Raw genomic sequence first — 25,573 nt, forward strand, 5'->3', positions numbered from 1 at the left:
CTACTGAGCAAAATTTTAGATGTTTCAGCTAGACTACATTTGAACATGCCCCATTTTCCTTCAATGATTTACAAGTGAAACCTCATAGTGAAGCGACAAGGTCACATAAAAGATGATTTCGTCGTACTTCGGTTTGACCACTACTGAATATGGGAATTCTGCCAGTGAGAGACAGCAGTAGTGTCAAACCAGGCTTTTGCATTAGTGATTTTTGCTTTACTCGCAGAAGAACAAGTGCTAGCTTAGAAAAAAAACACATTTAAACATAATTCTGAAGAGAGAGTACCAGGACAAGGCTAGATGCATTAGAAGCAGAGATTTGTGGGTATTGCAGCATTTGCTCCTTGTGCCTTGCTCCACTGACACAATCTCTAAGAGGAGATGACATTTATGGGGCTGTATGGGAAACCAAGAGGGCCAAGAGCACTCGTCTCTCTTTGTCAGCACGGGTGACACGCGATGGCTGTGCTGCCACCCCAGCTGACACAGCTCTACTTGCTAATGTCAGACCCTGCAGGTCCTCCCTGCCCTTGCCAGAATCACCCAGGGAATGCTCACATCACAAGACCAGGTTTTACTACATAAACAGCTCCATCCCAATCTGCCCCAATTACTTCTCATTCATTTACTACATAATAAATATAACTACTTCTCAGAAGAGAACTTACATACCCTTCCCCTCAGAGCTCCCCTAAATGAATGCCTGAGAAGTAAATACACTCCAACCCTGCTTCGCCACCCTTCAAGTTTGTACAGGGGTGTCCAAGAGGGACACCAGCACAAAGGTGCCCCACTTGTTTATATGTTGCTGATTCTCAGTTGCTGCCTTGGTCTGTAGGTAACTCTGTGCTCAAAGCTTTGGCAAAGGTCTCTGCAAAGTAACCCGCAATCTCTCTCATTAGTAGCAGCTATCAAGAAATGGCGCAGCTGACTTATAGCAGAGGGCAGATGTTACATGGAAACTCCTTTTAGCAATGCACAAAAGTTTTGATGCAGAGCTCTCATGTCTAGCTTTTGCTTTAAAAGTATGTGGCCATAACCAGCTGTTAGCAGCAGTCGCAGCGCAGCGCTGGTACAGGCAGACATGCAGTATTACTATACCTAAAGTAGGTGCACTTGCACTTCGACTGCGATCTTCAGATATCCAAACAACGCACATAACCACACGCAGCACAAGGGGAGAGAACACGCAGAGGGACAAGGTAAAACACATTTCAAAACTTACATCAGCAAAATACAAGACAAAAGGAGGGAGGTACAATAGACACATGCACCACACACAACATTGAATTCACAGAGAGATTAGGATTACCAATTCACTGCTAATCCCCCTCTCACAGAAAAAGAAATGCAGATCTTTGGTGGAAAGGGTAAAACAGCACCTCAGTCACTTCAGTGCAGGCAGGTCACCTGCTATGTGACTCACACAGGCTCCTGTGGGGTGACAAGTATCTGGACAACAGTTTTACAGATGGAAGCACTGAAATCTGGATAACATAGGTAACTCATTCAAATCCACAGAACCATGCTGTAGATGGCCCACCTTCCAGTCCTTTATGACAGCCACAAGAACTCCATCTCGTTAGACAAATTAATTTCAGGATGAAACAGATGATTACACAAAAGCACACACAAAATAAATCAAAGCAAAGTCTAACCCTCATAATAGACTGTATATCTATTCCAAGTAAGCTAGTAAGTTTCCATGCCATGTGACATAGGTAAATAATGTGCAATGCATAATTACAGTGTGAGCAAGTTACTTCTTTTAAAAAATGATGTAGAATTATCATCGGTAAGTAAAAGCAGGAGACTCTTCTGCTCAAGACAGAAGAAGCTATCCCCTTTTATGCTTCTGAAAGGCAGAGCTAAAGTCCTACATTTTGTGCAATAGAAATCAAAAAATTTTAGATAAATGGCAGTAGATCTGATGCACAGACTCACTTGATGCTTGAACTGGAGCAGTGTAAATACTACTGTAGCAGAGCAGCTAATGCAAGTAGGATTTCAGCTGCTGATAACAGCAACTTCTGCATTAAGCAAAATATTTTATTTCTTCATCGTGTGAATGTCATCAAATGACAAAACCAAAACAAAAAACCTTCCATCACAGGTCTAGAACTCAAAATGAGCTTGAATAACTTGTCAATGCTGTTCTCGTTGTCACAATCTCTTTTGCAAGGCTACTTAAATACACATAAAATAAAGAGGAAGACTGAATGTAGCTGCCTCATTTCTGTACATCTGAAAATCTTATGAAAGATAAACTGAGGATGGGACCATGGAAAAAAAGAACACCCACAAATCTCATGTGTGAACTACTACCAGACAGCCAGCATTTCAGAACTGCAGCAATCCATTACAAAGTCTCAGGGGAGATATCATAGCAGAGGTTGAGACAGATCAACTAACTTCATTACATCAGAGAGGTTTTCTCTGTCTGTTGCTTTTTTCCGATCATTCTACTGAGAACAGTACCACCAAGTCACAGTGAGACCAAGGCTGGCTTTCCTGCTTCTTAGGACTGTTACAGCACCCAGAAAAATAAACCTTTAGTTCTCTGTTATTAAGACCTTGGTTCAAAATGCACAGAATCTGAGTGCAGGTGCACAATACCTACCCAGATTTGGGGCACTTGCAGTCCTCTTGTTATTTTTTATCTTGAAAAAGCCTCGTCCAAATGAAGATCTGGCTTTACGGGTACCAAAACTATCCTCATCTCCTGTGACACCATGAGAAGGAGATTTTGGAGGGAGGGTTGCAAAATTATTACCTTCCATTGGAGGTTTAACCTGCTTAAGGTAGGGAAACAGTCAGTATCAGGGGGAAATGCAAAAAACGTTTTGAGAAAGATACAAAGTGACTGCTGACAGATAACCTGAAGAGTCATTCCTTCCCATTTGTTACTACAAGAAAACAAGGCAAAAGCCATAAAGGAGAACACAGACAAGATCTTCATTTGAGTATGTTCAGGACCCAGGATTACTATCACTAGCTTCTAAGAATAATGTGTTGTCTTGAAGATGTTTCTCAGTTTTTGCAAGTAAGGCTTACAGGTATGAAAAAGATAAAAATACAGTCCTGGAAGGCTTTGAACTTTTCCAGCTTTCCAGGGTTTCTGTCTCCCCCATTGGTAGCTGCAGGGGCAATGGGAAGCAAAGAGGGAGACAAAACCCCCACACTAAATCAGTTCTCTGCCAAGTGCCACACAGCCCCTTTCATCTTGTCACTGCTCTGCAATTTTAGAACAAATTAATTAATTGATTATGTTCACTGACCAAGTTGAGAGGAAAGTAAGCACCAAGCAACGAGTAAAAATGACAGGACAGAAAATCAGAAACATCAGTTCACCAATTTGAAGTAGTAGTTTTAACCTTTTTCCCTGTTTCACTGTTTCTTTAAAAGGCAGAAACAAACTCATTCACAATACAAACACATTCCTTTGGCTTTTGCTGAATGGATACCACATTCAGGCTAAAAGCAGTGTCTGATATAGGTGTTCTCTCTACTCAGATCTTCCTACAGGCAGCAACTGTTGCATGCAAACTACTGACACAGTAGGGTAGACCATGGTGTAACTGTTCTGTAATGACAGTCTCTTTAAGAACACAGCTGTTACAGAAAACAATTTGGAAACCCAAGGGTTTTTAGAGACACTAATCAAAGGTAATTATAGTCAGTGTAATAGTTAATGGTTAGCTTTGCTAATTATTGAGTAGTAGAATTATGTGCGGGAAACATTAGCTTAGATGGCAACCTTGTGCTCTACCAGACTGAAAGATAATCCACATGTGAGAGGACAAGAATGTGTGAGATACAAAGCGGTTGTGGCAATCATCATATCCTCCTTGCTATCTTGTTTGCAGGTTTGCTATTCTCCCTTTGGAACTGCATGCTGCAATTTTACAAGTTTGAGCCTTTCACCACCTACTACTTGCTGTCCACATTTCTCTGTGTTCACACAGGAGCATACACACACATTACCTCTGTTGGCTTCTGTGCAGGGTCTCTGTCCTGTTTGGGAAAGATTAAGAAACACATTTTAGAAGTCACAGTTTATAGTCAGTATCGAATTCATTACAGTCACCCTGAGTTGAACTGACTGAAATACCCTTCTCTGCACTTTTTTATTCCCAAAAGATATCTCTTTGGAGCTGTATTTCACACAGACTAATTCTTGCTTTTTTTGAGGTCAGTGAGCTGACATGAAAGTACGGTTGCTTCAGTTTACTTTGTAAGGGATTAGCTGTGTACACAATCAGCCACAAGCAGCCTGTAAGGCACTATCGAGCACAGCTGGGTGACAGGACCCAAAGCAGAAATCAGACAGGGTAGAAGCCAAGTAGATAAAACATCCACAGCCTCTACTCCTTGCCCGTCCAAACCAACCAACCTCCCAGCCTCCAACCCATAATTTCTAGCTTTCATCATCAAGTTCTGGTCGTATTTTCAGTACTGTCAACATCCTTCTTAAGCTGTAAAGCACAGCTCCTGGTTAGCTTGGCTATCAGAGAATTTAGGAGCTTTTAACAGTTTAGGCTGTCAAAAAAACCCATAGGAATTACCTTGATTTGATGACAGAGACTAGCTGTTTTGTCTCTTCTAAAGTGGCCTAAACAGAAGCTATCACCAGAAACACAATGGCTCAATATTTTGTTCCCAACCACCTAAAACACAGAGCCATCCCAGACTGTATTTTAGAATGCACTAATTACACGGCCTTCCAAAATTATTAGCCTTAAACATGAAGGAAGTGGTAGCACATTTTCTTTGTGTTTTAAATCAGAAAAGCATATCATCTCAAGTTTTAAAAAAACCAACACACTACCACTCATTACTTGAAGAAAAACACAGCATGAGATTTTCAGGTAAACACCTCAAGCAGAAAAAACAAACAAACAAAAAACTACATTTGCAAAGACAGATTTTCTCCTTTAATAACGTCTAGAAGATGTCACATGTCTGAGACCACTGGTAACACATGATATGAGGAGCGTTGCTCTGACCCAGCATTTCTTACAGTAAGAAAACAAGGCATCCACAGGGTCAGTGCCATAACAGAGACATCATCCCCATTTCAAAGGGAAAGACAGAAGTAAGAGCTCAAACCAACCGCTTCATATGTCTCCTTCTTCAAACTGCTCAGACTGCTAGACTTCTGCAGTGAAGAAGTTCTGAAACAACATGAAGAACAAGCTCAGTAATTGGCATTAAATTTCCTAAGATAAATACACTCTCAGGAGTTGGCTTTAGAAAAGCATTACAATACGTGATGAGATATACTCAAAAACAAAGACATTTTGAATTAACGCAATCAACACACTGATCAGAGCCCACACAGTTTGAGGAGATATTCTAAGAACCTCCACATGATAATTACTGATGCTAATGCTGCAGTGACATGATGCCTACCTTAGATATTTTTGGCTTCTTATTTAAAGTTTTATTTTCAGAGGTACAATCAGAAGTTACACAGGCAAAAGTGACATAAACAGAAGCTATGAAAAACAGTATTATTAGCAAGAGGCTTCTGACTAATTTAATCCTTACAGAAGCCAAGCACAGTAAGCCAATCATGTTTTAGTATTTTATCTACAGTTTATTTTCCATTTCAGACCAGGTATCTCCCTGTTCTGGTGAGACCTATGCTGGAGTGCTTAAGTCTGAAAAGAAAGTTACCATTTAAGTCTTCCCTACATACAGTTAAAAGAGTAACTTCACCACATTTTACAATGTTACCTATCTTTATACCAGCATAAGGGCAGTAGAATTTGGCTTTGGGAATAGTCTCATGGCACTAAATCACTCAAAATAAAAACAGACGTTAAGCCTTATGCAATGGACCAAACAAGCCCTGTTGACTGACTTGGGCACATTGCTAACAAATTGCTTTGACTCAACCTTGAGCTCATAAACAGTCCCACTGATTTTCCTGGGGAATAAGGTTACGTGACAGGTTAAAATTATGTTTTCATTGTAGTCAGCTGAGTACCTTTTCCTCACTATCAAAAGAACAAAAGCAAATCAGAGGCACTTGTACTACAGAAAACTGTAAATTTCAATGTCTATCAACGGTCTATGACTCAATTAGAGATGCTTCATAATATAAAAGAAATTGTTAGCACATGTGCACAGATAAAGCATTGGAAAATAATGGCCATGAGCAGAAAACCACCACCATTACATCTTGGCTAGAATTACTTGGCATATTTGCATGTGTCTGTAAAATATGGAGGGATTGGTTAGCGGTTTTGAGTCAAAAGCCACATATGTTTCCCAAATATTTTTGATACTTACACTGGACTGTCACACAGCTGAGTTCCTGGGGAGGAACCAGTTGATCTTCCTTCACTGTAGAAATGAAGGATATGAAAAAAAAATGTATTTGAGTTTTCCATGCAAACACCTTGCTAATATAGAAATCCTAAAACCTCAGCCTGCTATAATTTACTTTCACTTCAGCTGTTACCACACTAGCACATGCCAAATATTCTCCTCTACAGTTGATAAGTCTTCTAAAAGACAAAGGTGAGCTCAAGTGCCCCAGGAAAGAAAACCCATACTGTAAGTTAACTACAATACTACAATACTGCAGCAGAGGTTACAGCACGCATAGCGTAGCATTGCAACACGAAGTAGCAGAGATGACTGGCTCCCTGTGACTTACCCACAGTGCTTGGAGTTTTGTTGTTAGTTGGTGCTTTGCTTTTTTGTTGTTGTTGTTTGTTTGTTTTGTTTTTAAGAGGCAGGATATAAATCCCTGCAGCAATGGCTAGAGCTGCATGAGGTTCTCACCCAGGAGGCTGCAGTCTGGGGCACAGGAGCCACAGCTCAGCCACAGCCCCAGGGTGCAGCCATGCACTCCCTGCTCTGGCTTCTCTGAGTTTCTGCATCTACGTGCTTAGTCTGCCATTGGAAAATCTCAGGCACAGTTCTCATAAGAACAACTGAAGAAATATCTGCATTTCAACACATCAAAGGATGGCACCAAGGATATCTCCTTCTCTGATCTCTTGAAACACTTCTTGTGGTTTCCTTTTGAGGCTCTGTTAACAGCTCAAGGTCAGCGTTGGACAGCCCTTTTGTGGCAGTTTGTGTGGTGCCTTACACCAATCTTTAGCAACTGTGGAAAATGCCTGAATGCAAATCATCAGGAACACATTTGCTAGCACAGCCAACACTATCTCAGCCAGACCTAGGTGATGTAAAACTAGATAAAAATAAAAATTCGGTGTCCTTAATTACATTAGGTCAGTTTTTCTCTCCTGTTCATTTCTTGTGATGCAACTGATATAGAGTATGAGTACTGCTACAAGCAACAACCACCAAATCAATGCTTACTTACTGAAAAATATTTAATCAACACAATTTACAAATACATGATTAGTTTGTGATAGCTAGACAAGTGAATGTTCGCCTCATTTAACAAACTTAATAACTTGACGGTATGGTCATTGGCAGATTATTACTTTCATTAAACATCACAGAATACTGGATTTACAATTGAAAAATACATGAAAATAATAATACCTCAAATCACTTGCAGGATCTGACCTAGGCTGCGTTTTCACTTTCTCTGCAACAATTTCTGAGCTCTTGGACGTTGATGAAAAAGATGGGATTGAAATCTGTAAAACACTTGTGTGGATCTGTAAGGAATTCTAAAAAGAATGAAGAATATCTCTTACACTGAAATGAGCTCAAATTAAGCAGTCATAAACGGTAAATGTAATAGATAAACTATGAAAAGAAGGCTCCAAATTAAAATTTAAAACATATATATATATTTATTTCTTTTATAGGACAGTGGTGGTTTACTACTTGAAAAATGTCACTGGAAGATAAAGCATGAATTGCTGCACTGATAAGCTATAGCGTAGACAAAAACCTTAAAAGCCACCAGAGGCTGCCAGCTAAATCTCTCTCTACCACAGTCTCCAAGAAGAGTAGTTAACTTTTCAGGTTCACTCCTGTCCTCAGGCCACTCAGAGAATACCAAGAAGCTGCTGAATATTTAATTTAATTTAGTTTTCTTCAGGGTGTGTTCATGCTGTTTAGTTATGTCTATCAAATCCCTTCTTTGACTCAGAGCTTTAAGAGAAGATATCTGTAGTTTTATTACTGAAAAATGTGATTGTAAAAAACCAGAGATTGGACCATAACCTAGTTATTTCACTGAATGCAATTATGTAATGATGATTACAATTATTACATTATTACTAATCATGTAATGATGATTGCATCCTTTTAAATATGACAGGGTATATTAAATGAGTCCCAGCATGTTTACTTCCAGTTCCTTACAAATGAAATGTAGCTCCAAAAATAGACATGTTTGATATGAAAAATAGTTAAGACCCATTATCATGACGAATACAGCTATTTGCTATTTCATGATCCCACCTGATTAAGGAAAATAAATTCAACTGGATTCCAACGAAACTCCTCAGCAGGTTTCACAAGAAATCCACCTTGTCCAAAAGGTTAGGGAAAATTACTAAAACTGTGAGACCTAGAAAAAATCTTTTCAGAATCTTGAGTTTTGGTGTCTCTAACATGAATCCAGCACAGGCAATGTTTTCAAGGAGTAAAGGAATTTAAAAAGGAAGAAAAAGATACCTCTTCATGAATATTCATGTTAAACTCATTGTGGATTGGAGATCCTGTTACAGGAGTTGGGGATGGACTTTTCTCTGGGTCAGTCAGATTTGGTGTGTCCAATAAAACTGTAGAAACTGATCCTGAATTCAAGAAGTCTTCACTGTCACTTTCCTTGCCTGCAGGGAGAGAAGATGGGAAGTTTGTTGGTTTGACTTCTGGATACATGATAACTCTTGTTCCTATGCAAGGCACAGCTAGTATCCTCATTTATGGGCTATTGGAAGAGGCTTGAATTATGTATTTTTAGGAGAAAGTACCACATGCTGCTTCCTAATTCAACTGCCACAGCGTGGCAGGGTTGAAGCAGAAGGGAAACACGCATCTGACAGCAAAAGTCCAGCCCCTTGTAAAAGCATTTAGTGGGATCAGTTTCAAAAAGCTCAACAAACCAAAGCAGTTATTTCCTGTCTCATGTCCTGGGATTTCATACTAAATACTTCATTTCCCATATTCACTAGGGAAAGACTAGGGGGATGGGTCAAAGTTTGCCTGAGACTTGATATGACGAAAACAACCTGTCTCTGTGGTGTCTTTAAGTTACCCATAGGAAAAATGTAGTCCAGATGCACAAGAGCTTAACACCAGCTTTTAAGTGACTGCTTTATGTTTGCAGGCTGCCACAAACTGAGTGTTTCATTTAGTTAACTCGGTAGCCTGCATCGGCATCTGACATCCTCTGCGTCCACTGAGTGACTTGCTGCTCCTGAACTGCCTCACTACAGACCTGTATTTCCACACTTGTCACTAACACCGGAGTACTGACCCCAATAGCGGAATGTTCAAGGAAACTGATGCTTTCTAAAAAGCAAGCAGAAGCCTAGCACTTGTTGCAAAAGACCTGATGCAAATATAAGCCAAAGTCTGTTTACATGAAAGATCTTTCTTGCTCATTTTTCACTGCCTGTCTGTTGCTCTATGAATCAACCATACAGCACAGTTCCCAGAGACTCTATGTCTGTTTTAGCCTCTTCCTCTCTTTGAAGGAATGGCACTCCATGAAAAAGCAATCCCTATTTTAAAAATGTTCCTCCTCTTCCACGACATTAAGCATGTTGCTTTGCACTCATGACCCTCTTTCCTCTTCCCTCACGGATTCTGTGTGACCCTAGCTTTGGCAAAATGAAGACATTCAAGTTGTGTCCTTAGTGCTCCTGAGTGCTGGTTTTGAGGAAGGCTCTTACATACCAAAATCGATGCCCACAGACAGGGAGAACTGTCTGATCGCTGTTGCCTTACAACAAGGGGAGAGGAAGCCACTTACTAACAAGGAGGTAGCAAAAAGGCTTCCCTGTGGCACCTGTGGCCAAGCTGAGCCCAGAATGCTTCAAAGCATGCCAGTTCCAGTTTCGGTTTATGTTTCCTGACACTAAGCTGAGAGAAGCTGGGGAGAAAAAAAAAAAAAACAAACAAAAAAACCCACAATCTGCCCTAAAGAAGGCAACACACCTGGGACAGTTCAAGGCCTGTGAAAGGCTGTGTTGGCCTTCCCTGGCCTTCAAAGGACTTGCACACAAAAGGGGTTTCCAGAACGTAGCAATACAACATCACAGCACACAGACTTTTAAAGTTGTGCATATATTATGTGTACATACATTAGTAGAACGCTAATGTCCAAAATTTGTTGAAGACAGGTCTTTCAGAGGATGACGACCTACAAAATGTGACTTGAGTAGTGGAAGAGCAGTATGATGTGGGGGGAAAAAAAATCATCCTATAGGAGCTATAATGCAAATAGACCTGGATTGTAACTGTAAAGAGAGTGCTTGTTTTCCAACATTTGGGTGTTTTCATCTGAAAACCCAGAACCATTTCAGGGTAATGCTCTCCATGTGCTTGTTTTGCTTTTCTTTTAAGGGAGAAAGGGGAAAGAGGGTACTCAGTGTAGTTACATTAAACTGATGACTACCACCCTCAACATTTATCACCTTTGGGAATCAGAAGTTCCTGGATCTGGAATGCTCCACCAGCCTTTAAGTGTATGAAACATAACATCACATGCTACAATATGTAAGTATGTAATATAACAACCATTTCAGCCACATGGTTATGCTCATTATCTGAGGGGTGTGGGAAGGTGGACAGGGAGACAAAGAGAGAAGAGGTTAGTAGTAGAGATGAGGAAAAGCCAGCTTGCCCCCCAGCGCAGTAAGGAAGAACTATTCCACAGCTGCTGCATATGGTGGTTTGTGGGGGTTTCATTACATGCCGAAGACATTGTGTGCCATTGCAACACAGTGTTGGCAGCATGTCCACTTTGCTACAGGTATTTTTGCAGCTCTTGGGCATTGCTATTAGTGTGTGCAGCTGCTGTGGCAGTGCTTGTTCGGCTGGAAGGAACATGCATCCTCAAGGACTGCTCGTCTCAGCTTCCAACCCCTCCCAAGGAACACTTGCAAGTGAAGGGAATGGATATTTAGCAGTTAATGTAGTACCTAACCAAGAAAGGCATTTCAAGAGGCAATGGAAAGAATGTGAGAACCCATCACATTCAAGCTAACTTTACACTGTGGAAATAAGCAACTGACAACAGTAGTTACTGCTACCAGATGCACTCAAATGTGCAGCAGCACAGACAGAAAAGGAAATTTACCAGTTTGCTCTGGTATACTATTTTACCATACTTAAGAGATACCTCCAAAGATAGTAAGTCTAAGCGTCAATGTAACACTATCACAATGCACCTACAGTTTAAATGGGAACAGAGTTTAAAACTTCTTGAACTGTACAATACCTTTTTTACCTTGAGCCAGTATCACCATGTCTTGAACTTTCTTGTACCTATTCAGAGACTGTCGAAGCTCTTCTATCTTCCGATCCTTAAATTAAGGAAAATTGTGATTGAGTTTTTTCCTTTAGTAAATAAAAAATAATAAATATGAATAAATATTATTCAACTTAATTGGCTGTGAGACTAGAAGTATGGATGGGACAGGACCCAGAACTCTGTGAGGCTTTGAAATATTAAATACTTGTATTTGGCTAAAGCTATTATCTGGTTAATCAACAGAATTGTCCCAGCCTTGAAACTGGATTTCAGCTCCCTCTTTAAGTCAAAGGTCAAGTATAATGCATGTGTCATTTACAAAGGAAGCAGTAATCAAAAGATTTAGGGCTCAGGTGATCAAAAGAAAACATCCTATAAAATGCACATGCATGTAAACATGCAAAACCATACAAGAAAACAATCCATACTTTACAGAATGTCCTTTGGAAATGTGGCCTGTGTTATCTCCTGGGACTTCTGTTGGAGCTCTTCACATTTCAAAACATGGTATAGAATGCAGTCCCATTGAATTTAATGACACTGATTCGTAAGGACATGGGACAGAGCTCATAAATGCCCAGCTTTATCCACTTAAAAGGCACAGCAGTGCTTCTGACTATAGTGAATACTTGATTCTTACAAATTTGATTTTGTATTGAATTGTGACATGTATGCAGATTTTCTTAAGAGATTTAACTCACTCTGATGAATGATTATAGAAAAAAAATGACTTTGCTACCTTCTCTTCATTTGCTGCCATAAGAGATTCTACCGCCTTCTTCATTTTCTGTACCTCTATGTCTAAAAACACAATACAGTTACCTAAGTCAAGTTAAGTAAGACAGTGTAATGAAATAAGGAAAACAAAAATACCCTACAATTGACTCAGTAGTATCTGAAGGTAAATTTACAAATTAAAAGACAAAACACAAGCCACTTAAATTCTATGTTAGATGGAAATATACAGACCCATTTTCTACAAAACCTTTTTTCTAACTTTTTTTTAAATCAAGGAAATGACCAAATTCACAAAATTATCCACCCCCTCAACTTCAGGAAAACTGAGTCATGAGTAAAACTACTGCTTGAATATCACTATCTCTGTCCCTTATATAATCAAATAATTGCAAAAACAAAAGGTCCAAAATACAAAATATTACTACTGGAGTGCAATAAAAACACATCCTCATTACTACAGTCAACAAAAACCCCAAATTGCATTTCAAAAACCCGCTATACAAAGCAATAGGATTAATGGACATGATGAAGAAAGCATTGTGCAGTAGTGTTTAGTTATAATTCAGTATGGATGTAGAAACGAGGCCAGCACAATGGAATGATGCAAGTATTTGCTGTGACAAGCAGTCATGCTAGAATACATACTGTATTTCAGACTTGGAAAAGGTCCCTAATACAGAGATCATAGTTCTGCACTTCATCTATAATCCTTATTTACAAAGTAATAGAAATACACGTAAACATGTTCTAACAGTCTATGAGGTTTGATTTTGGAGGTGTTCTGGACTACATAAATGTAAGAAGAATGGAAATAATCTCAAATGTTGCTAAAAATCTACTTTGCATAAATGAAGTAAACTTTAAATTTCTTTACAATCATAGGGAGGTAGCCAAATTCACATGCAAGAAAACATTTATTTTAACTTCCTAAAACCCTTTTGGAAAAAAAAACGCAGTGGGAAGATCGTTTTCCTCCTTAAAGCAAGAACAAAACAAGCTGCCTGGCTGGCTTTCTAGATAAGAGACATTTAGACATATTGGGTAAAACTGTAACTGATACAGCTCCAGAAATTTTCACTGAGTTATGCTAATAGAAAATCTGGCCTACTGGATTGTAACTTCATTTCACTGACAGGCAACTGTTTTATTTGCGGGTACATTTTATGGAGAAAAATCTATGCACTCTGCTTTCAAGTGAAATTTTGTGTCTCAATGAGACTAAATCTTTGTCTATTAGCTTTTTTTTCAGAAAACGTATTTCAAGTTTGATATATCCATCTTTATTCTCAAAATTTACCTTAAGTGCAACTAAGGGTTATAGATGATGCAACCTAACAGTGTGCGTTAAACCAGTTTTATATATACATGCAGAAAGCTCTTCCGGAAAGCATTTCTGAAATACAAATGCTTGTGGAAAGACACTAGAAACCTTACTTTTATCTTTCAGCTTCTTTTTACAATTTTCATCTGTGCAGGAAAGTCCATTGGATTTGAAATTAGCATGAAGGTTATAACATTAAATAATTTTTAACAAAATATTGCTACTTAAATGAGCAAACTATTCATCACATACTATTGCAGAAGCAAGCAGTTCAAAATTTCATCCTGCACTCCCCCATTGCTGATGTTCCTAATGACTCAAACAGTCTCACTGCTCTCATCCATATTTACCTATCTCAAGGATTTATTTGTTTATTTTACTATAGGTTTTCACTTATAAGGTCTCAGAAAAGGCTTATGCCAGTAGCTTACTCTTAAGCTAGCATTATCCAAAAGCCAGCTAGGTGATAATGTATAAATGTGTGTTCAAAAAGCACAATTCATGTAATGGGGCTGATAACCGGTGTTATCTGCATTATTATATAGTATTGTTCTGAGGCAGAAAAAACATAGTTTACTGGGGAAGAAGATCCCCTGCTGAGCTATACTGAGAACTAAACTAAAGGTGAGAACTGAGGGATAATAGCAGTTCAATGTATAAAGCAGCCCCCAGGGAAGAAAAGCGCCATTTAGGTAGTAATAAATGCAATAAAGCCAGACCTTTTTCCACATTTAAATGTTTTGAAAGAAATCACATTTTGATGTGGTCACTTTCAGTGCTTTTATCCAGTAGTTTTACAATCAGATAATTTTATTAAATAAAATTTGACATCTACACACAGCTGTTTCTGCCTCAGGTTAGGGGAAGACACTAATTAACCTCTTGTGGCCTTCTAAAAAGCATACTTTAAAAGCACAATTTTAAAATCTGTGATAACTACCAAGGAGATACATTCAGAAGTGAAATTTCAGCAAGCCCGTGGAAAATTTTTTGAGGCTTTAAAGTAAATTTTCTATTTTTAAATGAAGTTCCCAAATCTAAATTTCTCCCAAATAAATATTAATTTTATTTTTTCTTTGAAAGCAACTAAAAGTATCTGACACGTAACATTTCTGTGTGAATTCAAGTTTAATTAGGATTTAGAATTAACCAGTGCATAAAACCAAAACAAATCCTCAATTTCACCTATTTAGGGCTGGGGACACACTGAAGATTTGCACATCATACTTTGGTTTGCATTATGGCTTTTTCCCCTCCTTAATAGTAAGAGGTATATAAGCAAAGCCCAGCACAGATACCTACACTTTGAGGGATACATTGAGAAGGGAACTTCTCAGTATAACGTTTTTGGGGACCTAGCTGAAATTAGTTTAGGGATTTCTTTGCCAAAATAAACTGAATCTTTTCAGACACCATACAAGCCATATGAAGAACTATGGATTACCAAAAGTAGTTTATGTTGATCCAGAACCTATTCTGATGGTAGGTTCAGCAGTTGCATTGTGAATAGCCACTAAATATGGTAAAAGCAGTAAACCCAAAGGCAGAAAGAGCATGAAAATTGTTTTTATCTGTTATTTCGGTTCAACCACTCACAGAAGTACTACCTCAGATAAAGTGACTGAGGAAGACAGGTGCCTCTACACAGTCCTAAGAAAGCCTCCCTTGGTCTTACCTCTGTCCAGTATTTCAATTCCTTCTCCTTTCAGCTTGCAAACCAATTTTTCTTGTAATCTTTTTACCTCAGCTTCCTTCTGCTCCAGTTTCTCTTTCAAAGCTGCTAGTTCATCCTGTAACAGACACAGAATCACCCAGTGACAGTTTCCATACACATCTGAGGTGCTTTCAAAATTCACTTCTATGAAGCACAGCGGACAGGTCCTCAGCCGGTGAAAGTGACCAAGCGCCCCCTGACATTTACACTGGGTAAAGGGAGACCCATCAAACTCTGCCACTGAGCATTGCAACAGATTATTGAGTCCTGAAGGGGGCAAAACCAGGAGACTTACAGACAAAAGCATCAGTCTTATGTATAATTTGAAAAGAGATTTTACATCTAAATTAAAAAAGAAAGTAAAGCAAAAAGCAGTTTTCTTTTTTATTTAGCCTTGCACTGATAGAAAAATTGCAGGTGATAAGTCTGAATGCTAAAATATGCAAACATTTATTTTTATATTTATAGAGCATTTTGCATGTTCAAAGCAGGATAGTTACAGAACTGTGCTTACAACAGGCTGAGGACAGTTTCAGAAATAATCACTGCTTCTATGAACGAAAAATTGATCACAACACCATTAAACACATAAAGAGATACTGAAAAGCAGTTCAGACAAAAACATGGTACCTCTACCATACTTCAGGTTTGCTGATCAAGTATTAGGAAAGGAAACTTAGAGTTGAGATTCATGGGAACAAGACAGATGGTGTTTGGGGGAGTTGGGGTGTATTTGATAAATGCTGTCAAATTATAACTTAGATCTAGCCATCTGCACCAGCAACTGATTGGCACAGATCCATGCATTTAAGTTTTAAAATTTGAGTCAAATCCTATGCAGTTTAATAAGATATTTCTTTGATGTCCAAGAATATCTTGTGCAACATCATCATCAAGACAGGACCCTCAGTACAAATGTACCCAACACTAAAAATTTAATTTGTTCAGTTTGTAAACAAAACAAGGCAAGACCCCTAATTTTGGCATTTATAGCTTCTAACTGAAGTGTTAAATACTTAAGGAAATAAACCAAACTAGAATACTATGGCTTAAATGTTTTCCTGAGCTTCCCTCAAAGGATCTATGGCAAATATGCACAGAAATGATACCTGTGCCCCCATACTATGGCCCAGACATTTCCTGAAATTCTGTTCTGTTTTTGCTCTGAAGCATCATTTCTATCTTGAAATTGTGAAGAAATCAAAGCCTCTTCCAGAACAGGGACCTGATAATACAATCCTCCAGTGCTCCAAGTTGGTACTGATTTTGATGGAATTCTGACAGTGTAAGAGCCATGCTTCTCCAAAACAAGACCCTTTCTTGGTCACATGAGAAGCTGTTAAACCCATGGACAACTAGAGTTGGATGTGGGTTTTGATGTTGTGCATGTTCTCCCCTGAATTAGAAACATGACACGTAAACTTACACTTGGGAGAGGGGACAGTGTGAAAGAATCACTGCTCTCTAGCTAGTTTTCATGAATAAACATTCTCTAAAAAGGTGAGAAAAATTCCATTTGAGTAATGGATGTAAACTACAAAAGAGGCAGTCTTCCCTTGGAACAAAAATGAACTCAAGCCTAATGCAATTATGAATACCTTATGCAAAGTTTATACACTAAAATCCCCTCCCATCCAATATAAAAGGTATTTGTAATGTCTATCTACATAAAGAGCTTTCTGATCTAATGAGAAAGGAAGCACTGCATATCAACACACAAGAATTAATGAAGAACAAAGCACAACAACACAATGCAAGACAAACTGTAAAACGGTGGAACATGAAGAATTCAAAACAGGCCAAATGTTACCCAGAAACTACTACACCTTTAGCATCTGGCATTTTTGCTCCATCCGCTGCTTTTCATACTGCATCTGACCCACTTTGATTTTCATGCTAGAAAGTTTGGCCATTAAAGACTGGTAACAGAGATAGAGGAGTGAGAGAAAACTAAAGATAGAAAAGAGACAAGCTAAATGGCAAAGAGAAGTCAGACACTTACAGAAACAGACTGCTAGAATTACTTAGGGGAATACTTTCTCTTAAGAAGTAGCTGATTTTCAGCGCATTTAGGAGAAAATAAATGCTCAGCTTTGGTCTCACCCATGACACATCTTATGTGCTGCAACTGGTGTTTCTTGACACATGCATGAAAGAAGGGTCTAAACAAGTAATATATAATCTGATTTTTTTTTTTTTGGTGGTCCCTTGGGGACCCAGGAGTTGGACTCTATGAACCTTGTGGGTCCCTTCCAACTTGGATATTCTATGATTTACTGTTAATGACCAGCTGCATGGTGAGTTATCCTTCTTAAAAAGCAATGCCTGGATCTGAAAACCACAACATAAAATTTCAGAAATAACCCCTTTCTGGGCTTTGTTCTAGTTGTTAAGCGAGCATCATGGAACCCCTGAGCGTGTTCAGGATTTTTCAGGGTGCAGGCAAGGAGTGGGGAGAAAAGTTCTAAAACCCGTGAATTGTGCCTATTGCTGTTTCTTTCCCTCAGTTTCACTTACTTTGGTTGTTTTAAGCTTCTTCTCATACTGGAGTCTTTCATTGTCCATCTCTCCCACTCTCAATCGCAATTCATTTATTTCCTGGATCAAATCCTGAGGGAAAAACAGAAACAAAAGCAAAAAAAAAAAAAAAACAGTGAACAGAGTCATAGTTGACCAGGCACGCCTTGGTGGGACCATAAAAACTCAGCAGCAATAAAAGGAACTCTATACACACAAACACATCACCCAAATTCATAGTTAAGTCAAGGAATTCAGAACTTTCTGGATATTCAGGGACCTTATTTCTCAGTTTCTGCATTACTGCACTGAATACAATTGAGCAGAGGAAAACGAAAGAAATAAATTGAAGTTGTGTTACCTGAGCTTGGGATAAAGAAAGGACTCCTGCCCATCCAGCTACTCAACTGCCTTTTAAAAATATGAAGAGATTACAATGGGAATCCACATTTCTGTCACTCAAACAAGACCTTCCACACACTGAATAAAAGCACCATCACTTGTTTCTCTAAGCACCAAAGCACATTTGGTTAAGCATCAATGGTGCCACTATTGAACTTTGCAAGTTCAACCTGGTTTAGAAGAAACTCAGAGACACCACTGACTTGCACCTGAGCTCTTCAGGAGAACAGTTCAACCTCCTGGGCATCCTCCTGGAGAGACCTTCCAGGTCTGGATGTTCAACCCAAGTGCCAGCAGCACCACAGATCCCTTCCTGTATTAGTTAAATGAACCCGGAGTTAGAGTGCCTTGCACCTTGCTGGGACACATTCTCCAAACTTCCCCATCCTCCAGATCAAGAAATGGGATGTTAAGCAGCCAGCTCCAGACCTGTCAGAAGCCTGTGCGACGGCCAGGACAGTGTCCCCCCATATGAGACGAGGAACCACAGTTTATGGGGAAAATTATCTCCCTGTTCAGAAGGGGAGCACATTACCAGAAAGCTGCGGCTTTCACACAGCTTAAAGACGTCCAGCGAGCTTCTACTTCACATATAACTCACTGACCTTTAGTTTATGAACATACACCAGAAAACTGTTACATTTGCGTGCTTTACATTAAAAAAAAAAAAAAAAGGCCTTTCCTGAGTAGCTACTATAATGCCCTATCACTAGGGAACGCACCGAAAGAGAAGATAAGCTCTTTGGGCACCCTAGAAAACAGAAGAGGACTCAAAACTGCAGCTTAATGGCTTTTACACTACCAAGATGGTGGTGTGGTACTTAGGTTTGCTTGTCGTCCTACACAGAAAGGCAAATCCTATCCATGTAAAGTGGTGCTGTACATTGAGCTAACATCTGCGAGCACCGGAACAAGCCAGAGGCTGACATTTGGAGAGTATTCATGGGTCCCTCATAACACCTGCCTTCCAGCTCCATTCCACATTTTCTCAGCTTGCAAACCCCTGGTTATCGTTTTATGTGCTTGATGAATCTGATGGCGACAGAGCAGCATCTGTATTTCTTTAGCAAGATCCAAGCTCAATTACCAGAACATGGAAAACACCGAACATTTTGATGATGGTAATAACTATTACTGCTGCTAATGTACAGCTCTGATTTGGATACACCTGCAATTCCTCACTGATTTTGCAGTGTGTGACCTTTACAAAGCACATCACTCTGAAGTATAACTACACATGGATGTCATTATTAATTGAACTTTTCTTCACCAATGCCAAGTATTAAGGACCTCTAACAAATTTACATCCGCAAGTCCAAGAGTTAGCTTTGAAGCTATGACAATGGATTTGTTTTGGGCTTTTGTCTCCTGCAGCCAGTCCTCCTCCTGTCTTTCCGCTGAAGTTGTTGCCTACATATTTATCACTTGAACTACATGTATTTTAAAACACCGGAGGAGAAGGAAACCAGTTATCAATATTCAAAAGGCTGCTATGAGGCAAAAATCAATGAAAAAAATTATTCTCCTTTTGTGAAAAAAGTTAGCGCAACCCATATTGATGGAAGTGTCAAGATGCACATAAAATATAACAGGAAACAGTATTATTACACAACCAAGAGTGTAAGATATTGGAATGGAAACCAAATTTCTCTGTTTAACCTGTTAAGGGCCTCATGTGTAATGGGTCCTTTACTGCTGGTAACTGGTCATCAAAAAGACAGTACAATTTGCTTAAGGGCTAGATAGAAATAAAGAGGAGACCTAACAGCATGCTTTGCACTAAAAGTATTTTCAATTACTCTCCTGCAATTGCAACAAGAGATGTCTCTCATGTCTTAAGTTATCTACAACACAGTAATTGTAAATCCCATTCTTTCTCAGCTTTGTGAGGCAGAGAAGCACATTAAACACAGACCAGGCTCCACAGAGAGATTCTCATCAGTACAGAAGAGGTGGGTCAGACCTTGTATAAATAAGCAGAGGAAAAAGAAAAGACCCTGAGAGCTCTGCCTCCCCTGCTACTGCATTACTTAAAAACACGGAAAATGGTAAAGAGCAATTAAATGGTCCTCTTCTGATACAGAGTCAGGTCCCTCCATGCAAACACCCAACAGCTCTTCCTTGCACAGATCCACTAATGGAGCTGATGAGGCTGGGACATACAAACCCCTATTTCCTAAAACCTTTTCCTTCCCTGCTTATATTACTTGTGCTCTTGATTGTAGGGCCAGAGAGGCACAAAAAAGCAATGACAACTTTAAGCTTTGAGGGTCAGAGGTTTCCTTATTGGTACTGGAAATGCAAACTACATTCATGGTTTTGCTCCACTGAGAAATTCATCTGCCCAAAGGAGCCTGGTGGTGTTTAAGTTACGAAGAATTCCCCACGAGTGAGCCAGTTTAACCTCTGGCTGCTGCTTCAAAGACCATGTCTGGTTATGGACTCCTCCCTAAATAAACTCCCTAGTATGATATTTTCTTACATAAACCCAGCCCAGCTCAGGCCACCCATGCTCCTTAAGGCAAATAATCCTGGTGTCTGCTGAGAAAGTGGAAAGACTGGAATGGTTTAAAGAACAGATCAATTATAAACCTCTATTAATTATACAATTAGCTTTGAAAAAGCTCTGTATTTGCGAGCATCTAGACAGGAAACTCCTAGAGCACAAAGGAAAAAAAGCTTACAGATCTAGTGAAGCATCATTTTAGAGAAAGAATGGTGAATATGAGAAACCAACCAAGCTAGAAGGGGAAGTTGCAATAAGACATAATTAAAAACTGGATAATACGAAGGTTTAGTATGAATGGTAACTCTGTAGGAGACAGCAGCTGCACAAAAGTTGGTTTCAGATGTCAACAATGTTAACATTTTTTTTCCTTTCCATGTTCTTTTCTCCAAATAAAAACAGAAGCAACATTAGCAATTTTTCTTTCCCAGTTTGGGTATGATTTTTTTGTTTTGAAAACAGCATGGAAATTCCATAACGTGTTTTAGGGTAGAATATTTAAAATATTTAATCAACTCTGCTGAAATAAACTGATTATTCTCTATAACTTTTTAGGAATATAATTAAATCAAGACTGAGTATAATATTGAGTACTTCTGAATAAATACGACCTCCAAAATACCGATCAGAGCTTTTACGTGAAATCTCATGTGGCTGAGACTCTTACATCTAATTACAGCTGAGATCTTACAGCCAAGTATTTTTCCACTGAACTAAATGGAAATTAGACATATTGTCCCTTTCAATATCTAGGCCTTTTGTAGCTATAAAGTGCTGAAACAACAATTTCCGTCACACTGAACTATACTGTTCTGGTTTTCAAAGGTATAGAAGAATGTTTTAGTAATAGTTCATTAGGCCTGGCATAAACTTCCAGCAAATAAATCTATATGGCCCTCAAATACAGTAATTACCTTTTAAACATAATTTAGGTTATCGTATTTTTATCAAAGACATAAAGCTTATTTCAAGGTATTTCAAACAGCAAGTTGTTCATAGCTACCACGCAGGTAAGCCTCTTGCACAGAGCTTGCAAATTTGCAGTGCATGTTGTGATCCCCACACCTTCTACAGAATCAGGACACCTTCACTGATTCACTCCACCTTTCACTCTGCCAATCTGCCTGGCATTGCAAGGCACCTGTGACATTGCAAGTCACTTGCCTGGACCACAAAATCAGCCACTTTTAAGCCAGTGCTGCGATCATCCTTCACATAAGATCTAGTATCACACTAGAGGAAAAGGTAATGGGATGTAATGGCTCAAAACAAATTTGAGCCATGGCTTGGCAGCAGCCTGATGTCCTACACTGCAGAAATGGACACCACCATCACTACATAAACAATCACCACCTTTCAAGTCCAAACATAATTTGAGTCACTGGTTTTCATCTGGTGTACTTCTTTGGGTTTGTGGATTACTTTAGACAGTAAGTATGTAAAAGCAAGCCTAACTTTTACTCTTCTGCTTGCAATAGAGGTGAAGGAATTGAACTTCATTGCCTAACATATAGGAATCTGAATGGGAGTTGAAAGTCCACTGATTGAAGTGGAAGTGTCAAGTGTTGTCTCCTGTGATGACATTATGGATTCTTCCCTTCTAGAAATGAATGACATTTGGAACATCCACAATATGAACATCAGATGTCTCAGATCATTTATGAACTCAGAACTGGAAATTTTCTTCTGCTTCCCAAGCAGACTCCAAGATATTTCTGACACAGGGTATGTCACCCTTGCAGTGAAGCACAACCTAATTCTTGGAGTTTTGGGAAAAAAAATGGGTTTGCCTACCTGCAGCCCCCTTCTGTGGAGCTGAAGTTTGAAGTGAGACTTCAAAAAGCCATCACAGAGCCACCTCATTCTCTCTTACTGAAACCTAAATGCCACCTGCCTAAAGGCTGATGGAAAGAATCAAAAACTGTTTTTGAAAATCTTTCTTTGTCAAACTAGAATTTACCAAAGCAAAGGGGACACTGTTTTTATTTTAAGAGAAAAATGTTTTAAACTTGAAGATGAATTCCTTCCTTGTCTGGAGAAAAAAAAAAAAAAAAAAAGAAAAGGAAAGAAAAGAAAAGGAACATTCCCAGATGTTTCCCAAATTTTCAGATAATGTGAAACCACACACATGACTTTCACAATTTATTCTGTTGGTTTTTACTCACCTCTGTGTCTCTGAATCTATCCTCATAGTCCAATCTATCCTTCTCTACAGATGTAAGTTTTAACTTCAGATTGGATATCTCTGCCATAAGATCCAGCTTCTGAGTTTCAAGGGATGTTCTGCTCAAAAGTTCCTGATTCAAAATAAAGAGGAACAAATCAGAATTATTCATCTGAAGAGGAAGAAATCATTAATTTATTTCTACAGCTAAAGGCCTCTTTCAGGGAACAAACCATCATACTCCTTGTACTCTCTGAAGCACTGGACACAGCAATTAACCGCCTGACAGACCCGGGCAGCTAGGATGCAGCTGAGATCATGGGGGCATTATCACAGGTTGGCTGTCAGGCTGAGAAAAAAGCTTGTCTGTCATCACAGTTGCCCTGGGCAGCAAGGAGCTTTGAGGGGAATCCACCCATCCTGCCAGAGGCTTTTATTCAAGTCTCTTTGAAGTTCAATGGGGAAATGCTCAAAGGAGAGCAGGACTGGATTCCTACAGTGTAAAGCAACACTGACATTACTAAGTACAAAGACTTTAAAGCAAATACAGTAGAAAATTATCACTTACCTAAGTGACATCAAGGGATACAACACCTTGAACACTGCTCTCATGGAAGCAAAATGCAGTTTATTAAGAGGGAACAAAGACAGCAAGACAGAAAAGTGACTGTGAAATACCTGCTGCAGCATCTCTTCCGTGGCATTCAGCTTCTCCCTGTGTTCCTCCAGACAGAACTCCAGATCCCGAATCTTTTCTCCCTGGGCCTCCACCTGATCCGTAAGCACACTTACCTGCACAGAGGAGATAAAGGGATGCATATAAGTACCTCACACCCATACAGTATGTGTCACCTGAAAAACTGTATGTGAGTAACAGCACCAGCTGGGCTACAGATGAAATGGGACCATGGGAGGAGATGGTGCAGAAGAGTTCTGCAGTGAGCACAGTGCACAGCAAACCTGATGGGAGGGCTTTCCTCTCACACTTAAGGGAATTTCAGCCAATCTTCTGGCAGACACTTTGCAATTCTGTATCTCCTCTCCTGACTTGTCCTACAAAGGGTGGCTGCTGCATTTTATGACAATTATGTCTTTGCCTGTTACTCCTGACTTAACAACCAAACAGCCAGTTATTCTGCTTTTCAAGTGATTGCACACAGTGTACGATAATGTACGGCTTCTTCTTTTCACGCCTCTTCTGAATAAAGGTTTTGTTTTAAACAGACTCTTTTGAGGAAATCTGCAGCACCATTGGGTAGCAAGACAAGCTGACTGGAGCAGAGCTTGATGCTACCATGGGCAGCCCTCAGGCCAGGTCCATGTCAGGAGACTGCAGCATGCCAGTGCAGTCAGAGGGGTGCCATGTAGTCCCAACTCTGATGGCAGGAGTAACCCAGCTGGTCAGGGTGCCCAGGGTTGAGCTTGGAGGAGATCCATGGTCCCAGCACAGTGCAGCCTGGCAGCAGGAGAGCAGAACCTCCAAGGAGCTGCTCGCCTCCTCCTGCCCATCGGCCAGTCCTGCAGCTCTTGTCACCTTGCATGAGAACAAGGCAAGACAAGACATGTCACCTGACACAAACAGCATGCAAACAGTTAAAAATAAAAGGTGATTTTACAGATACATATGAATGTAAGATGGTGGCTTTGCAGATCTGCTCAGCTAACAAGATTCAAAAAGAGATCAGATACAAAGAAAGTAAGGCATTTAGATTTTTACTGCAATCTAAATTCACACCTAAATCTGGGTTAACTCTCACGTATCAGCAAGCCCTCCATCCACTGTTCAAGACAATATAACTGGAAATAAATCCTCGGAGGTTTAATTGCATAATACAAAAAAGTGTTACAAGTGCAAGGGCAGAAAAAAATAATTTAGGTGATGACTCACTTGCAGAACAAGAGATTCCTTATCATTTTCTAGACGAGCCAGCCTTTCTTGATATACATCTCCACTCCCAGATATGTGTCCATTAGTCTGAAAAAGACAGCAAATTTATATTGTAAGCTATCTTATGATAAGTATCATTCTTCAGTACCGCTTTCAAATCATTCCATGCCAGAAACTAATCTAATACTGTAACCCTTAGCATTGCAATAAGGACATTTAAAATACAGTATTATGAGCCAGACATACCCCACTGGCAGGGTAAATTTAAGTCGAAAGGGTTATACTGATTACCATCATCCCAGGTTCCAACAACCATAGTTTTCCATGTAGTAAAATTCATCAGCTTCAAGTGACAGCCACAGATAATTTGCAATGCCAAACACTTAACAGTAACACTAACACAGAAAAGAATGATAAGCAACTATGTTGTAATAACGACCTTTAACCTTTTCTCATCTGTGGACCCTTACAATTTTCAAGTGGAACATTAATATATGGAGAGTTTAAGTCTGCTGTCAATATCCTTGTTTTTTGTAGTCTGTGGACTATCAAAGGTCTGTAAAGCCACAGGCTTCAAATCACTGAGCCACATAAAAATGTCTCAGAAGCCTTACTATTAATACTTTAATGGAATTTATCAAGACAAAATTATCTTTTGTTAACTCAAAACAAAATCAAAAACAATCAAACAACAAAATCAAAAAACAAAAAATTTTCTTCACTGAACTAGTAGGCAGAGAGCAAATCAAACTTTTTTTTTTTTTTTAAGATGGCAAATAATCAGTAAAAACACAGAAGCTAAAAACTTATCACAATATTAACACAACCAAAATGTACACGGGTCTGAGTTTCAGCTCATGATTCTGCCTTTAAGAAGGACAACTTTTACATGTCAGTG

The 25,573-nt window shown here is 39.3% G+C and overlaps 1 protein-coding gene across 38 annotated transcripts in view; it reads right to left on the reverse strand.

The window, feature by feature from the left end:
- PPFIBP1 (PPFIA binding protein 1) overlaps nucleotides 1-25,573 on the reverse strand; it is a 110,992-nt gene that overhangs the window by 15,548 nt on the left and 69,871 nt on the right. For 17 of the 38 annotated variants that reach the window (XM_083812792.1, XM_083812823.1, XM_083812822.1 and 14 more), the window contains 15 exons: nucleotides 24,676-24,762; nucleotides 23,466-23,579; nucleotides 22,789-22,920; nucleotides 17,716-17,808; nucleotides 15,160-15,274; nucleotides 13,598-13,630; nucleotides 12,165-12,226; nucleotides 11,393-11,477; nucleotides 8,620-8,777; nucleotides 7,531-7,661; nucleotides 6,298-6,351; nucleotides 5,114-5,174; nucleotides 3,985-4,014; nucleotides 2,621-2,792; nucleotides 1,102-1,134 (listed from right to left, as the gene is read on the reverse strand). In XM_083812792.1, the coding sequence (XP_083668918.1) occupies nucleotides 1,102-1,134; nucleotides 2,621-2,792; nucleotides 3,985-4,014; nucleotides 5,114-5,174; nucleotides 6,298-6,351; nucleotides 7,531-7,661; nucleotides 8,620-8,777; nucleotides 11,393-11,477; nucleotides 12,165-12,226; nucleotides 13,598-13,630; nucleotides 15,160-15,274; nucleotides 17,716-17,808; nucleotides 22,789-22,920; nucleotides 23,466-23,579; nucleotides 24,676-24,762 (1,360 nt within the window). The remainder of the gene's footprint in view (nucleotides 1-1,101; nucleotides 1,135-2,620; nucleotides 2,793-3,984; nucleotides 4,015-5,113; nucleotides 5,175-6,297; nucleotides 6,352-7,530; nucleotides 7,662-8,619; nucleotides 8,778-11,392; nucleotides 11,478-12,164; nucleotides 12,227-13,597; nucleotides 13,631-15,159; nucleotides 15,275-17,715; nucleotides 17,809-22,788; nucleotides 22,921-23,465; nucleotides 23,580-24,675; nucleotides 24,763-25,573) is intronic. The other 21 variants (XM_083812799.1, XM_083812798.1, XM_083812796.1 and 18 more) reach the window with 9 other exon arrangements.

This window comes from Anser anser (genome assembly GCF_964211835.1).
Source record: "Anser anser genome assembly, chromosome: 1".
Taxonomy (NCBI): Eukaryota; Metazoa; Chordata; class Aves; order Anseriformes; family Anatidae; genus Anser; species Anser anser.